At 41.4% G+C, this 13,710-nt stretch overlaps 1 protein-coding gene across 2 annotated transcripts in view; it reads left to right on the top strand.

Moving 5' to 3' along the window:
• The window catches only part of EXOC6B (exocyst complex component 6B), a 253,118-nt gene that overhangs the window by 68,379 nt on the left and 171,029 nt on the right, over positions 1–13,710 (top strand). For both annotated transcript variants that reach the window (XM_063457580.1, XM_063457579.1), the window contains exons 5-6: positions 1,866–1,911; positions 4,290–4,494. In XM_063457580.1, coding sequence (XP_063313650.1) covers positions 1,866–1,911; positions 4,290–4,494 — 251 coding nt within the window. The remainder of the gene's footprint in view (positions 1–1,865; positions 1,912–4,289; positions 4,495–13,710) is intronic.

Below are 13,710 nucleotides of genomic sequence, written 5' to 3'. Positions count from 1 at the left end.
TTTAACCCCTTAAGGAGACATGACATGTGTGACATGTCATGATTCCCTTTTATTCCAGAAGTTTGGTCCTTAAGGGGTTAAAGCAGTTCTATCATGTTTTTTTTAATTTCACAGTTTTCCTTTCTCTATGCCCCTTATATCTTATACACACATTGTTTTTCCTATCTTTCCCTGTTGGTGACAGATATGAATTCAGCCATTTTGTTCTCCTGTGCCCATAATGTTTGCTGTTTGCCCTTCTATGGGATTGGTTTTACTGATGGATTGTGGTTAATTTCCACTTGAATCTGATTGACAATTGAAATAGAACATTGCTCAGGAAAATAAAAATAGTTTCATACACTGGGAGCTAGATAGAAGCAGATTAGATCAAATACATGTTTTGGTGTGAGAGAGCTGCTTTAGTGATCGTATTAGAGCCGTATCCCAACTAAAATAACCTTTACCGCACAACATGTTGAGTAGGGTTCACCAGTCTGGAATGGTTTATTTTAAGAGTCACCCGTAATATGCCTCACAGAGATAGTTGTCTGACCTCAAGCTGAGCTGAAAATTGCTCACATTGTTTCCTATAGAATACTAGCAGTACAGTTAATCCTGGGCCAGGAATGGAGTGCTTTGTATGAGTGAATTGCCGTTTCTTGCAGCGTCGTCTTATTGCATGATATTTGTATTCCGTTTCTTGGAGCGTCTTCTTATTGCATGATACTTGTATTCCGTGTCTTGCAGCGTCTTCTTATTGCATGATATTTGTATTCCGTTTCTTGCAGCGTCTTCTTATTGCATGATATTTGTATTCCGTTTCTTGGAGCGTCTTCTTATTGCATGATATTTGTATTCCGTTTCTTGGAGCGTCTTCTTATTGCATGATATTTGTATTCCGTTTCTTGCAGCGTCTTCTTATTGCATGATATTTGTATTCCGTGTCTTGGAGCGTCTTCTTATTGCATTATATTTGTATTCCGTGTCTTGCAGCGTCTTCTTATTGCATGATATTTGTATTCCGTTTCTCGGAGCTTCTTCTTATTGCAGGATATTTGTATTCCGTTTCTTGCAGCGTCTTCTTATTACATGATATTTGTATTTCGTTTCTTGGAGCGTCTTCTTATTGCATGATAATTTGTATTCCGTTTCTCGGAGCGTCTTCTTATTGCATGATATTTGTATTCCGTGTCTTGGAGCGTCTTCTTATTGCATTATATTTGTATTCCGTGTCTTGGAGCGTCTTCTTATTGCATGTTACTTGTATTCCGTTTCTCGGAGCTTCTTCTTATTGCATGATATTTGTATTCCGTGTCTCGTAGCGTCTTCTTACGGCATGATATTTGTATTCCGTTTCTCGGAGCGTCTTCTTATTGCATGATATTTGTATTCCGTTTCTTGCAGCGTCTTCTTATTGCATGATATTTGTATTCCGTTTCTTGCAGCGTCTTCTTATTGCATGATATTTGTATTCCGTTTCTTGGAGCGTCTTCTTATTGCATGATATTTGTATTCCGTGTCTCGTAGCGTCTTCTTACGGCATGATATTTGTATTCCGTTTCTCGGAGCGTCTTCTTATTGCATGATATTTGTATTCCGTTTCTTGCAGCGTCTTCTTATTGCATGATATTTGTATTCCGTTTCTTGCAGCGTCTTCTTATTGCATGATATTTGTATTCCGTTTCTTGCAGCGTCTTCTTATTGCATGATATTTGTATTCCGTTTCTTGCAGCGTCTTCTTATTGCATGATATTTGTATTCCGTTTCTTGCAGCGTCTTCTTATTGCATGATATTTGTATTCCGTGATCCTATACCAAAATGCTCATTCTCATTTACTCTGACCGTTTCTTTGTGCGTGACAATGTCTCTTTTCTCTCTGTAGTTTTAGAGATGTACAGCAAATTGCGAGTGCAGATGAAGACTAAAAGGTATGGCCAATACATCTTTCACCTCCTATTTATTGCAGTCTTTTTCTTTTCTTAGGTCATTGCTTTAAATAACTATTATAATAATAGATATAATTGTAAAAATTATTGTGATTTAAAAAAAAAAAAAAAATACAAAAACTAAACATGCATTGAATCTGACCACACTCTCACTTGAAATCTTTAAGATGCTTTGCAGTTGATGCTGAGTTGACCCAGAGAAGATCATAAAATAAATTTAATATTAATACCTGGCCACCTATAACTTATATGTTTTACCTGGGAAAATGTGTTTTGTCTAAAATGGGCTGAGAAAATCCAGAATACACTGTATTCGTTACCTGCTTTCCACAAAGATACCAATAACTACCTATTGGACTAAGCACGTGTAAGGCTGAATGGTTTAGAGGGATAAACTAGTCCTATGAGTGCCTACACCTCTGATATGTTCAGGCAATGTATAACGCTACTTAGTGGTAGCACCTGGGGATATATATAGCTATATATTTGAGAAAGAGATGTAGATTTGTCAGTTGTGATAAGTTAGAAGAATGAATCAAGTTGTTGCTGTTTTTAGTTGGAAGTGTTTATTAAATGATGATGATGTAACGTGCATGTCCAATAGATGATTATGTCTCAACACGATACTAACACTAACAATTACAGCTTAATGTAATAGTGGTTATGGTGCAAAGAACCTATTCTCCATTTTTACTTTACATTTTTTTTTGCCTATTTTTAATGCACTATTTCTCTAGGTTATTGAATCGGTGGCCACTTCCCGCTTAGAATGTCTTTTTGAAATAAGAGATAACAAAATGTTCAAAATTGAAGTGGAGGTCAAAGGGTTAAATAAATATAATATTGCGCACACACGTTGAGACTTACCCACACTTATACGAGATAATTTAATTTATTCCAGTGTTATCGTTGGTGAGCCCCTATTTTCTGAATTTCTTCACTTTGGTTTTACACTTAACCATTAATCTTAGGAAATGCACTACAGCTAAACATGGTGCACACTGACCAATTCCATCGATCCAGAGATCTCGGGAATAAATTAACCAGCATCCAGCCTCCTTTTCAAATGCTAGCTGTAATCTGATTGTGGTTTTATTTATGGGTAAATATGAAGAAGGGACAACATATACATCGGTATTGGCTACCTTTATGTGCTGATTTTAAACATACTTTTATCCCACGCGTGGCAGTTCTTCCTTCACTAGTTTCGGTGCTGTAGTGAAGATTTGATTTTTGTACAGATCGAGGAAGGTTTGTCATTGATAAAATTTTTATGATGCTTGTTGTACGGAAACATTGCTTCGTGCTTAATTCCTGATTAATAGACACCGATAGTGAGATGCAGGCGATTGGCTTGTGGGGAGATGCAGTTTCGTGACCCGTATATGCATTATCTCGTTTATATTCTGAACACGCTCCTTCTGGTAAATTCAAGCTCCAGACTCCGGCTCCTTTTGTATCAAAACATCCATTCCATTGAAATCCTTCAACAAACAAAGCTCCTGCCAAGTCAAACAGTAAAGTTCACGCTGAAGAACCCTTGAATGGAGGTTGTGGTTAGGAGGCGATGTTTAAAACCTGTGTAATCAGATCACACCTAATCTGCCCTGTCAGGCCTCGAGTTGCGATATTTACATTCCAAATGGTTTTAGGCTACTGTAAGGGGCATACCCTGCCAAGCTGCTCAGTCACTACGCGGCATGCTTCTTTCAACACCGACAGCCTTATTTACACACAGCTCCGGGGCTCCCACATTCATCCATGAGTTACCCCCATTTTGCAGCCAGATGCTGCTTCGAACTCCAGCCATTCTCTGATCCGTAAAAAGACAAGTTTCCTATCGGAGATCATGTCTCGTGCAAACAGACAAATGTTATTTCTGACCCCTTTTTAAAGCAGAACAAACTCCATCAAACTGTGTAATCCAAAACAAATAATTCAACTATTTCAGGGGAAACTATGCGAGCGGGATATCGGAGATAAGTGACTAAGTGACAGACTTCACCATCTCACATTATTCAGGTAGTAAATGTGCTCTTAGATGCTGCTAGCGTGTTGGGAATAAAGCGATTCGGACAACACAGAGGAGGATATTTATCTAAATAGGCCTAGGTGATTATTCTGTCCCCACCACCCCCATTCACATTATGGTTTTCTGATCTTCTAATTCCTGAATTTTTTAAACTGCACATATTTTAAACCATAATTAAAAAAAAAAACTTTATACCTTGTGCCTGTCTTTTTTTTATAATATTTAGGTGTAGCATTATTCATTTTATAGCTGTTTTCTGGTTCGGTTGTATGGTTGGGATGGGAAGTCGTTTTGTGCTGTGTATCCAAGACTGTTCTTATCTTCACAGACATTACCCGGCTCTGAAGACTTTGGAGCAGCTTGAACATACATACTTACCCCAGGTCAGCCACTACCGCTTTTGTCAGGCCATGGTAGACAATATCCCCAAACTTCGTGAGGAGATCAGGGAAGTGTCCATGTCTGATCTGAAGGACTTCCTGGAGAGTATCCGCAAGCACTCAGAGAGGATTGGAGAAACGGCCATGAAACAGGTAAGAACTATGTCTCTACATGTGTCTGTTACATTTTTTTTTTTTTATATCTGGGCTGGAAGCCAGAAAATTTAAGGCACACTGTGAAGTGCCTAAGGTTTAATTACCTCTAACATATTACTAGGGTTTGAAGACTTCTCAGGAACTTGGGAGCATGGCTCCTAAATTATACTGATAACCCCTTGCAGCTATTCTTCTTCTTCTCAAGAAAATAATCACATCGGCTCCTAAAATGATGACATGTGTCAACCATTGAAGTGTATACACTGTGCAAAATTGAATTACAGTTTGTAACTCATACCGAAGCTCTTTGACTGAACACTTTGTATGGCTATGTTGTTCTTAGCCTGCCACTGTGTTAAAGGCCCTCCTTTGGAAAGAAGTCTAATCTTGCTTTGTGATTTATAGTAAATGTCTGAACACTTATGAGCTATGTGTTAAGGTACAACAAATCCAACAAATTGGATGAGCACTTTTTAAATTGGGTTGCTGTATAGATCGCCATATCAGTGATAAATTCCAAGTAAAAAAAGAACACTCCGACGATAACATCCTGACGTTTTATTTGAATGCGTAGCAGGAAGCCCACAAACAGCAATATACGCACAGGAGCTTCAAAAAATTAAAACTGTGTTAGTTCTTGACCATTCTTTCTTGTATATTTTATTTGTATAGAGGAGATGGATGATAAATTCTCTAATATTACCCTTACCTTTTGTGCCACTATACGGCACTCCCTCTAGCACGTAAGCCCATGGAGCAGGGTCTTTAATTCTGTATCCAACTCGTCTGGTTACAGTTAAATGTTTGTTACTTCACCCACTGTAAAGCGCTGCGGAATTTGTTGGCGCTATATAAAAATAATAAATAAGAAAGCTGGGTACGTGGCATTTAACCTTCCTTTTTTTTGGGGGGGGGGGGAGGGGTAGGTTTACATCTCACAGGATTTGAAAGGACGTGAATCCTGGCTCAGCAGGCTGGTGTTTTTAGGAATGCTTAAAGTTAACCCTGGACACCTGTACATATGCGGTGTATCCGCAGAAGCAAATGACAACTCCTCAGTCAAAAATATAGTAAAAAGACCTCTTCTTTATTGCAAAATAAGACATGCAAGGATAGTTTACCAGGGCAAGGTACAAAAGGCTAACTCGTTCGCCGTTTGTATACTTAATCATGGAGCTAACTCCTTATTCCTGTATTTATGTTAGGTGTGAATAATAAAATGTAGAAACACAAACGTCTTTATCTTGCATCCGGGCACATCCATCTTAGCTCCAAGTCTATCGTTGTTATACGTTCTGTCCTTTACACCTGACAGTATACAGCGGTATAAATAAAACGGCGTGTCTGTGTCTCCTTTTCACTTGCAATGTTTGGAACTGGATCATAATGTCATTTGCTTAATTATATAATATGAGTGCATGAGAAAGAAGAATAGCAACATAGATTGTAGGCGTTTCATTAAATTTAAATTGAATGCTTTATTAAATCATGTAAATTCCAGGGAAATTTTTCCAGGTGACCAAGTGACAATGTCCCTTAAACTCTGGGATTTCAAACTTTGGCTTTTCACATGTTGACTGCCTACAACTACCAGTACTGTTTGAATGGCCAGAGAATCGTGGGCGTTGTAGTTCAGCAACATCTAGTGGGTTGGAGTTTGGGATGCATTCTTTCCATAGTAAGCACACACATTTTGCAAATATATATAACATTTAAACCCAGAAGGCCCCAAATTCCATCCTAAACAACCTTAACCAAGCATCATAAGAGCAGATCCCAGTCAGATTTATGCGGTTGACACTAGATAAATGCTAGTAATCATATGATTTCCAAACTTCGTTTTTTTCCTTGAAAATCTTATGTATGGTCTTGTGTATGGTATACCATAGGTCATTACCTTTTTATGTTCATATTTAAATTCCATCTTTATTTCCAGTTTATATATATATATTTTTTTTTTTTTCAATTCTTTATTTTTGCTGTGCACGCAAATTATACAGAGTGGCGAGAGGTGCCCCAAAAGCAATCCTCCGTCTTTTCCCACGCTTAACATGCGGGGCATATAAATGACAGGCACAATTTTTTTTTTTTTAAATCAGGCTTAAACATTTAGCTTTAGACATATATAAGTAAGTATAAGTAAGTTAGAACGATGCTATAAGCAGTCCGAGTAACGTAATTGCGTTCATTGGCAGTAACATGCTAGAGACCTGAACATGTGACGTAGTATATGATGTAGACTAACCCTCGCTTCATGTTGCTAGATTTGCTATGCTTATATACAATAGCGTTGTTAGAGTGGTGCGATATCCACGCCATGGACAATCCTATTGGCGGAACTGCGTATCATTGGCAGTAATATGCTAGAAACATTAACACATGTTGTAGGATAAATGTTGCGTTACGGTGCTAGATTGGCTATGCTCATGTATATATAATCTATACTCTATACACATTAGTGTTGCATATCAAAATCTAATAATCATACGCAGTTAACCAACTAATAATTATCGCTTAAGGCCACTGGACCCTGGGGCGCACTAGCGCCAACGCCCGGGTACTCCATACTGGGGATAGTGTTTGTCTATGTATGGAATAGATCGGAACACAATAAACATAATATAAAGAGAAAAAAAAAAAAAAATCGATAGCAGAAAACTGAAAACATAATAAGCAATGCAGAGTCATCTGGGTATGCAGCTGCCGCCGCTGTCTGAGCCAGGCTCGGATTATAGGTGCAGTCCCGGAATCATCCAATTCCTGCAATCGGCAGGGTTGATGCGTGTGCAGGAACGGTCGGGGAATATGCTTTGGCGGCACGGCACAGTCTCCCAGATGCGGGGGAGTGTGGCACCCCGGAGTCGCGTGAATGTCTGCTTGTCGGTGAGTGTGAGGACCTCCATGTTGTGGTCAGAGCCGAGTTCACCTGCCTCGAGTCAGGGTAGCTCCAAGGTCTCCTACCCGATGTGGTCGTCTCTCTGGGTTGTGCACCTCGTGGTGTCGCTTGTTTGGTCGGGCTGGGCTTGCCCCTCTGAGTCTTGTGTCTCGGGTCGAGTCGCCGGCGAGGGAGTCGTGGAGGTACTGGATTGTTGTTGCTCACCTTGCGCATTTCTGAGAGAGCCCTTCGCCGGAGCTGGGTGTTCCCGGTTGCAGTAGTAAGGGGAGCTTTTGTTGTACTCCGCTGGGCTCCTCGTGGTGAGTTGTGTGGCCTCTCAGTGATCAGTGGTGCGTGCCCCTGAGGCCGCATGCGAGCCCTCAGCTGCTTCCAAAAGGAGGCGAAGATAACATTCAACCTGCGTTCAGTGTCCAGCCATATGCTTTGTGAATAGGCTGTGGGGACAGCGTCCGCCATCTTGGGAGCCTGCATACCAGTAGGTTTGGGACCCTGTGTCCCTTTCGTTTGTACACCGCTTCGTAGTGGGAGTTGATGGGGGTGGACCGGGATGACCCCCACCGGTCCAGAGGGGGGGAGACGAGGGCCCAAGTCTTGGCTCTTTACCAGTCGTGGGGTCAGGAGAGCGGCCGTCCCTCCCGCACCCGCCATGTTTGTAGGCCTCACCATCGTGTCGGGTGATTGGGGTTTGATGTGTCACTCGATTAGTGCACCCCGATGTCACTGCTCTCTGGGTGGCCTTTCTGACTCGGTTATGTGCCGTTAGGGCTATGAAAATCATAGAAATTTGCTGATTGCAGCGGGAGCTGCTGTAGTGTGCTTCCACTCTGCTCCGAGGTCAAGCCCCGCCCCCCCAGTTTATATATTTTTTTAATGTCTGTTATATAAATCTGTGGGATGCCTAGGTATTAAAGCAGCTCTGTCACTGTCTGTAGACTTTGCCGAATTAGCAAAAAATCCTGATGGTGACATCGCTGCCGGGTGGAGGGGGGAACGGGTGGGCAGGTAAAGGTGGAATTAGTGATCAGAACCTGTCCCTCGTGGCTTGTCCTCTTCGGAGTCGGCATCACTGATGTACTCTCTCTCATGCTCAAGAGTGCGACATTGAGGACTATGGGGGATCCCGTGAGACTGCTGGGTCCTTCATATACACAGCCATTTACCTGCAGCAGACCTTGATAGTGTCAGGATTGTTAGCTAGACTCTGCCATCAGTGTCAGAAAGTCAGGCAGAGAAGAAATAGTAGTCAATACTTTGTCTCTGTATATCTCTTGACTGGGTTGGAATTTCAGTGAAATTCCAACAAAGTAAAAATGTGTGTTTTATAAAGATTCTATCTTTATGAAATACTCATTTTTTAGAGTGGTTACAGTGCCTATTTAAAATCCATGTCCAGGATGTGGACAATCCTTCAACAGATAAACCTGTAAGGTGTCATGCAGAAACCAAAATGCAATTCCCATATTGTACTCTAGTGAAAGAAAATCCTTAAATTACATTGCATGCAAAAGCCATATTAAGAGTCTAGACGTGGAGCCAACAACAACCAATCCAGAAGCCATTATCGGATAGGGTTTGCCTCTGGACAACTTAAACACGCAGCTTGCACTAGAGATAGACAGCTGGAAAGCAGGGCTCTCGTGATACGACCTGTCAAATTGTAGACTTAATAGCAGGCAATCTCCTGGAATCCACCACGCTCTGACTTATCATTTATTTATTTTCACAATTTCTATGTTACTTTTGTTGGCCAACCAGAGTATTTTCTTCAGCCAGACATAACATGGTTGTCTTGGAAATGAAAGATCAAGTGCTTGGATGGGAACGGAGAACATAGCCGTTTCTGTACGTTACGTTGGGAATTCACCCCATGTCCGTGTTTAGGTTCGATGTTTGCATTGATAACATCAGCTCCTGGGCTGGGCTGGAGGTTTCTGTCAAGAGATATAGTTTAACATCCGTCAACAGACCTGCTCTACACACCCCTGCTATTATAGAACGCAGGAAGTATTTGAAGCTACGAGTTTAGGATATTTTTCATCACTTGCGGGCTTTTTCTCTAACCAGCACCTTTGTTTGTGAAATAAATAAAACAAATTAACGGTCAGAATTAAGTTTCAGGGAAATGGATTGCCATAATGTTGGCTGGATTTTAATTGCCCACAGGGAACCATCACAGGCAGACAAGGCTTCACATTTTGACGGCGGTAACATGCTAGATTCTGAAACACTTTCTTGGATGGATTTTTAACCTGAAATACTTTTTTTTTTTTTTACATATATGAAGTTCTTTAAGTTGATCTTACGGGCACCATAACAACAATATTCAATAGAATAAAGCTGTTATAATGCCAGGAGGTCCCTGGCACCGACTTAACTTTAAGCAAGTAAACTGTTAACCGAAGGCTTAACCCTAAGTTTGGAATCCAATGTCCTTTAGCGTTGCCCTGTCCACATCCACTTTTCATCAATTCTTGAAACAGAAAGCCCTGGTCAGGGGTGCTGCTGGTTGTCTTCGATCGTCAGCTGAATTTCTAAGTTAGCTTATTCAGGGCTTGACTAATTTGCTTGGAATCTAGGAGCCAGCTAAAAAAGTTAAGCCTGCTTTTTTTTTTGCTTGTTTTGTTTTTGTACTAATAAAGTTTCATTTTAAACTACAAAAATACAGTTCTTCAAGGGAAACTATAGACAGCAGAACCACTACAGCTTACTACAGTAACACCTCTCGTGACTGCCATTAGAGATGATTCCTAGTCCAGTGCTTCAGTGTGAAGCAGCTACTTTTAGCATCTCCATGCGCTGCACGGAGGTGTAGAATGTTCCCCAGAGAGATGCTTTGATTCAATGCACAATTGGCACAGCGCAATAGCCTCCCAGTGCTATCCTATGGGAGATCATCAAGATGTCATGGAGACAGGGCCAGACTTGGCGAGACTGGCATGGCAGGAGAAAAAAGGAGAGTAAAAACACCTTTCCCATGCATTTAAAGGGTCGGGCAGTAACCTAGACACACACACTCAGACAGACACACACACTGTTTAGTGAAGCCAGGGCAGGAGTGACGTCATATTCCGGCTCCCGGCATCTCAGCAGAGCAGAGCAAGAACTGCAGGAATATTTTGGCTTCCTCACCGCCTGGCTCCATGCTCCCCTGGCTGGCTGCCTTCATGCTCCCGCGGGCTGACAAACACGCACTTCTGCGTTTTTCTACTGCGTTCCCCTCTCCCTCCCAATCCCCGGTAGCTGAAGGGGTGAAAACTCCTTCAGTTCACTTACCTGAGAACCAGTCGGTGTCCCAAGGCGGTTGGCGAGACTGATCCCGCCCACTGGCCGGGGAGACCTACTGCACATGTGCGGCAATGATGCGCATTAGAGCTCCCAATAGGAAAGCATTGAAAATGCTTTCCTATGGGGAATTGAGCGACGCTGGAGGTCCTCACACAGCGTGAGGACGTCCAGCGACGCTCTAGCACAGGTTTCCTGTGCTATGGACACGGAAGTGCCCTCTAGTGGCTGTCCAGTAGACAGCCACTAGAGGTGGAGTTAACCCTGCAAGGTAATTATTGCAGTTTATAAAAAAACTGCAATAATTACAGCTGCAGGGTTAAGGGTAGTGGGAGTTGGCACCCAGACCACTCCAATGAGCAGAAGTGGTCTGGGTGCCTGGAGTGTCCCATTAAGAAACTTACATATTTTAGGAACTCCATTAAAACTAGTCCCCATTTGAAATTTAAATTGAATTTCCAATCTGGACAATCCTGCCTGTTAATGGTTTTACTAGTTTCATCTACTGTAAATATTTAATGATACTTTTTAGGTTTGTGTTTCGTGTTTCACATTCTGATTTATCTGTCTGATCCTCAACATGTCTTATGTTTGGTGGTCAATCCCCGTGAAACTTGTCCAAGGAAAGGACTAGACAGCTCTGCGGCATATAGCCAAGCAAGCAAGAAAGTCGGGGCGACAGATGAGGATCAGTGCTTGTAAAAACTCATGTAGAATGTTAGTGCTGTAGTTCTGTTATATTATAGTATTCTATTATTTCCTGCTAGTTTCTGGCTTTGGGAGACAATTGTAGTGTTGCTGCAGTCAGTGGCACAATTCAGCAGTTCTCAATGTGACTCTTTCCTGTGGAGTGTTTGTCTGTGTTAATGATGTTCATGACAAGGTCTGTAACAAGCATGAACTTAATGAAAGGAAAAACATGTTACAGTCATGAATCTAAGGAGAACAAATAAGAGGCGTGATGTGAAATGAAGGGATTAAATCATAAAGGGATCAAATGCTCACCAATTTTGGGAGTTTGCAATCTCCTAGTGACACCATGTTATTTAGCCCACACAGTTGTCAGCTCCACTTGGGAGCTCACGACTGTGTCTGCTGCCCTTATATGCTAAACAATAGCAATTCACATTTTCAGATTAAGAGGTTTATAGAACATAATGTAAACCAAAGCCTGCAACTTCTGTCATCGTCAGAAAAATGACGTATCATTCTAATTTTATTGGTCAGTCACATTCTTGTGGATGGCCGATGCATGTTGGCTTGCCCACGACGTTATAAAATATCAATGGTTTATGTTGAATGAGGCTGTATATTGATGCAATATTTACATTTTTGGTGAAGGAATTCCAATAATCCAAGTTAATTGAACTTGTGTCTGCCGGGATAACAAGCACTTTTTTTCACAGCAAAAATGTTTTTAACTAAACATACAAATTTCAAAATAATAACTTAAAGGCCTCCTGTAGTGCCAGGAATACAAAGCTGTATTTCTGGCACTACCGATCCCTCTGCCTCCCCCCTCCCTCGCACTCACTACTACCCGGTAAACAAAAAGGGTTAAAACCCCTTTATTTACTTACCTGAACCCAGTGCTGATGTCCCTCGGCGCTGGATCAAAGCTCCGCCCCTCTTCCATCCCGCGACGAGCGGGGTCTAATGCGCATGCGGGGCAAATGCCGCACGCGCATTAGACCCCCCCATAGGAAAGCATTATTCAATGCTTCCAAAGGGGAAAAAATCTGACGCTGGATGTGCAGAGCGTGAGGACGTCCAGTGTCAGATAACGGACCAAAAGTCTGTTACGATTCCGGAAGCCCTCTAGTGGCTGTCTGGTAGGCAGCCACTGTGGGCAGATTTGTGCAAAAGGGACACAACACCCAGACTAGTTCAATGAGCTGAAGTGGTCTGGGTGCCTACAGTTGCACACAAGACACGTATTTGAGTTGTGAGTGATTAAAGGACCTCTCCATTGTCATGTTTTGACAATTTAGTAGATATAATCACCAAAAAAAATGCATGTATTGTTCTGCATGTGTTCTTTGGGAGTATATGAAAAAAAGCAAAAAACCTCATGTGAAAGCTGCAGACCTTGCAAGCCCTCCTTTCTGTCCCCAGTCAGTAGTTTCTGGTTCATATTGCAGCTTGCCAATGCTTCATAATGACCTGTAATACAGTTTATTGAGAAGGGGGGGAGACGGATGAGAAATAGCCCAGCGCTCTGTGGACAGAATTAGATAAACCCCTCTCTGGCTGTCGCTCTGTTTTTCTGCCCCAATTCTAGCTGCAGACTGCTGAGCTACAGGTTTGGTTCCATAGGTAATATCATGATTAGCTGAGAATGTACTTGGAAACTAGAGAGTAGCTAAAAATTCCATGGCAATTAAATATTTTTATGATGCTGATGGTGATTATGTTGGTATATAATAATCTTTCTGAAGATACATTTTGGGACTCGCTTGTAAAATTGGAGCATTGAGCATTTCATTGGTATCCATGGTGATCGTCAAATCTTTGCCTCAGATTTACTCTTCGTGTATACAAAAAACGCACACAGTATAAATATACAAAAAACGCACACAGTATAAATATACAAAAAACGCACACAGTATAAATATACTATATACGAAGCTATATGTTTATTCATGGCTAGTAAACTTTTACATGGTGGAAATAGGTCTGGCTGAATACATTAATACATTTTTGGCTAGTCCACAAATTTATCCATAGGGCGGTTTGGCTTTAAAAGGTTTGCCCATACAAATAATTTGGGAAAAAAACGATTCAGATAAAGCAAAAAGGGCCGGTAAATAGGCCAAACTGTGCAATACAAATTATACGTTTTATGTATATATGTTTGCATGTTTGTGCCATGTGTTTCAGAACACAGTGACAAATAGAGGGGGAATAGGAGAAGCTGTAAAACCTCTATATTCTATTATGATATATAAAGAATGTTTACAGCTCTCCCTCTTTCACTCTATTGGTCACTTCTTACCAGATCTGTGAGCATAATTAACACTCGGTGGCTATCCCAA

Source organism: Pelobates fuscus, chromosome 6, assembly GCF_036172605.1.
Source record: "Pelobates fuscus isolate aPelFus1 chromosome 6, aPelFus1.pri, whole genome shotgun sequence".
NCBI classification, from domain to species: Eukaryota; Metazoa; Chordata; class Amphibia; order Anura; family Pelobatidae; genus Pelobates; species Pelobates fuscus.
Note: the sequence above shows the minus strand (reverse complement) of the source record. Positions and strands in the feature narration are given on the sequence as shown.